The 3,689-nt window shown below is 33.4% G+C and overlaps 1 protein-coding gene across 2 annotated transcripts; it reads right to left on the reverse strand.

The window, feature by feature from the left end:
• Positions 1 to 448: 448 nt before the first annotated feature.
• Positions 449 to 3,417, reverse strand: LOC113849670 (uroporphyrinogen decarboxylase). 2 transcript variants are annotated; one of them, XM_027479735.1, is made up of 7 exons: positions 3,187 to 3,417; positions 3,077 to 3,091; positions 2,737 to 2,858; positions 2,279 to 2,389; positions 1,994 to 2,182; positions 1,481 to 1,606; positions 474 to 1,103 (listed from the first exon to the last, which is right to left on the reverse strand). In XM_027479735.1, the coding sequence occupies exons 1-7, from the start codon at positions 3,284 to 3,286 to the stop codon at positions 588 to 590; spliced, it is 1,179 nt and encodes a 392-aa protein (XP_027335536.1). In that variant the 5' UTR covers positions 3,287 to 3,417; the 3' UTR covers positions 474 to 587. The 2 variants fall into 2 exon arrangements, with proteins under 2 accessions (XP_027335537.1, XP_027335536.1); XM_027479736.1 differs by lacking the exon at positions 3,077 to 3,091 and having other exon boundaries at positions 449 to 1,103; positions 3,187 to 3,414.
• Positions 3,418 to 3,689: the final 272 nt, after the last annotated feature.

A 3,689-nucleotide genomic window follows, 5' to 3' on the forward strand; every position in this document is an offset into this window, starting at 1 on the left:
ACACAAATTAAAAATTGCAATTAACATATTCATTTATACTGAAATTACTTTTAACTTCATAGTATGACCTCCACTATTATTTGTCCCACATTTATGATAAAGATGTAATAAAAAAAATTAATGTTATCTTAAACTTTTAAATAAATAAAAACAAGATGTTCTTTTAAAAGTGGTCTAATAAAAGGACTTATATGGAGTAAGTGCATTAAAATTCTAACTTATTAAAGTGTTAAGTAATGTATATCATCATCAATCATGTCACTAACTTTTGTCAATGAGCAGACAACAAACTAATAAAAGAATCTATTTTTATCAACTAGGAAAAACAAAAAAATGATAACAACCATTTTTAGGACACTGATTAAGAAATCAAAATTTTTTTAAAAAAAAGTTACTAATGTATCATAATTTTCAATACAACATCAACATGATTTCTAATATTTTATGTATCAATTGCTTAGCAAGACCATTAGAAAATTAGGAGATTTGGCTGCTGTAAACAGTTATTAAAGAATAAAAATCAAACATTCACAAAAATGATAGAACTAAAAATACAAGTAAAAAAATAATCAATCATAATTAGCTTCTTAGTATTGGATTGCTTTGGCAACCTCAAAAAAATGTGCAACATTCTCCTCAGGCGTACCTACTTTAATGCCATGACCAAGATTCAAGATATGTTTCCCTCTACCTGCTTTTCTTACAGTATCATTTATCCGATCAGTGATGAAATCTTTTGAACCAAAAAGAACACCAGGGTCCACATTACCCTGCACAGCTATATTTGGTCCCAATCGCCTCCTACCATCAGCCATATCAACTGTCCAATCCAAGCTAACTACATCCACACCTGTCAAAGCTAGTCTCTCTAGCAAGCCCCCAGACCCACTTGCATAGAGGATCAAAGGGAGTTTTGGATGTGTTTTCTTCACAGTATCAATAATTTGCTTCAAGTATGGCAAACTGAATTCTTCAAAATCCACTGGACTAAGCTCTGTTGCCCATGAATCAAAGATCTGAACAGCTTGAGCTCCATTGTCAGCTTGGTATTGAATGTATCTTGCCATTGAGGTTGTAAACTTCTGCAGTAATGAGTGGAGGATCTGTGGACAGATCACAGTTCCATAAAGTAAACGAGTGTAATGAGTTAAAAAATAGAGCAGAACTTGATTAACAAACAACTTTTCTGGCCAAGTCCTGATTTTTAATCACAAGGTCAATAATTCAGTTGATCCATCAATGTACAAGCTCATCGTAACATGCATGCGCAGACAGGCACACACACAAAAAAAGATAAAAAACAGACCAAATATGGTAGCATGATCCATGCTAACTAGTTTCCAGTTCAACCAGATCTAACTTTCTAAATATATGACCAACTTAAGGATTTGTTGGTGACTTAAAACGTAAGAACATGTGGAGTTGCCACAGTAGAAAGTTTAGGGTGCCTGAATGATAAGGGAAGATGGTTGAAGATTACCTTGGATTCAGAGAAAGCCAATCTCTTTATTTTTGAGAAGTGTTTTGATGAACCACCTTCAACCACATATGATGCCAGGGTGAATGGAGCCCCAACAAAACCAAGGACTGCAGCTTTATTATCCACCTGCGGTAAATTCTTTTGAATTCAATAAGATAGTAAACCATAAAGGAATACATTTGTTGTGCCACAGAGAATAATGATAAAGCAACAACAATATGGAATTCGATAGACAGTTCAATAAAATAGATGATTCTGCAAGTTTTAAGAATATATGTTCCCCTAAGTACCACATGAGATATGCCTTCAATCACTTTTTTCCAACATTCCATGTTATTAGAACCCTCCAAAGCATCCATACAATGCTGAATACCTCTAAACTCGAATAAATATACAGAATTTCCAGTCTTGTGTTGCTTGAATAAACAGACAGGTTTTAGCTATAAAAGGAAGTGTGGTGTCAAATGAACAAAAGCAGAGAGAGATGCAATGGTAACATAGGACCAAACAGACCTCTTTCCTCAAAATTGTTAGTGCTTCACCAACGTATGGAACTGACTCTTCAGGATTGAACTCCCTCACTTGGTCAACCTGGGCAGCTGTGTGAATAGGGTCAAATATGACAGGACCCTTGCCCTTCACAATATCAAAGGGTATATTCATTCCAGAAAGTGGGGTAAGAATGTCTGAGAATAAAATCACCTGTCACAGAATCAGTATCAAGCAAATTTTATTAGCAATTAAAAAAAATACCTAAAAAGCATAAATATAATGAAGCGTGCTAGAGATTTATCTTACACCATCTGGCTTGAAAACATTCCAAGGTTGCAATGATATTTCCACCACAAGATCAACATTTTCAGATCTTTCACGGAATGAAGGATATTTCTCACAGATGATTTGGTAAGTCTGGTTGATAAAAAAGATTGGAAAATTAAACTACTTTCAGTAAAGACATACCCACTGAACTCATGATGAATAAAACGCCAAATAATTTCATGTTTGGTGGCATTTAAAACAAGATAGGTGTCGGAATTTTAATTCACAAGTGAAGACAATTCAAACAGAGTTAATAACAACACATCCACTTGTACCAAATGCAGTTCCTTTTTTTTATAAAGAACATACAAAAATCGACAAACACCAAATACCAAACTTGACTGTCCTAAAAAAAAACCATGATGGAATTCCCAAGTTCTGAAGAAGATAATTAATTTTACAAAACCATAACATAAGAATTAGCAGTATAAACCTGCCTTCATGTATCTCCCTGCTTGCCTCATGAGCCAAACAGGGGGTCTTTCAACATCTAATCCACGAACTGCATTAAGCAAGAGTGGTTCAGTAGTGGCCGTTGATTTTGGTTCAGCAACTGTTCCTGTACATAATTTTCCAGAACACAGAGATACAATTAAAAACAGTGATTCATTAATTAGCTAATAAAAATCAAGAATTGAGCTTTGACTTAAAATGACGACTAAGAACACATAAGAAATTGGAACAATACGTTTATGGCAAAATGGTAGTGTCAACTATGAGTTCTGAATCATTAAATTATATATTAAAAATTCGATTTTGATTTTGGGGATGAGTTACCTGGGTCTTGGAAAGCTGAAAATGACGAGAAAAAGATGGGTGGAATTGTAGAATAATGCCCTCGGAAAATGGAAATTTGTGAAAAACCCTAAAAAAGTGAATATTGATACCTGGAAGGGTGCAGGATATTGGGGTCCTTGACTTGAAGGAAAAAACTGAACTTGATGTTTTGGGTAAGATAAAGCTGAAAGCAGTGTTGAGGCACAACATGTTTGAATTGAATTGAAGTGTGTTTGCTGCACCAACGATAAGAGAGAGAGGAGAGAGAGAAGAGAGATAAGGGAAATCACATTACAAATCCCCAATCCATTCCACTTTCGCCATGTCACCAACTGTACCATGGAATTTTCTGACAATACTACCTATCACTTCCATTCAAAAATGCAAATAACTGCATTAGATAATTAGCTAAGAAAATAAATCAAAATATAGAATATTTAATGAAAATAAAGTGTTTATTATATTAAAAATGTAAAGTTATTTAATAGATTATATTGATATCTTTTAAATTAAGATTTTTAAGTACATATTAATAATAATATTACTATCATTGCATGAGATTTTTTTATTTGTAATACTTTAAAATTATACACTAGTTAATATATATAAAGGT

Source organism: Abrus precatorius, unplaced genomic scaffold (genome assembly GCF_003935025.1).
Source record: "Abrus precatorius isolate BTA unplaced genomic scaffold, Abrus_2018 Scaffold9, whole genome shotgun sequence".
Taxonomy (NCBI): domain Eukaryota; kingdom Viridiplantae; phylum Streptophyta; class Magnoliopsida; order Fabales; family Fabaceae; genus Abrus; species Abrus precatorius.

Bases quoted from the DNA above. Each gene is read 5' to 3' on its own strand.
- LOC113849670 (XM_027479735.1), bottom strand. From the start codon at position 3,286: ATGTTGTGCCTCAACACTGCTTTCAGCTTTATCTTACCCAAAACATCA. The intron at 2,390-2,736 runs GCAGGTTTATAC...TTTATCAACCAG, and splicing joins AAGCAGGGAGATACATGAAG to ACTTACCAAATCATCTGTGA. The intron at 2,183-2,278 runs GTAAGATAAATC...ATTCTGTGACAG, and splicing joins ATGTTTTCAAGCCAGATGGT to GTGATTTTATTCTCAGACAT.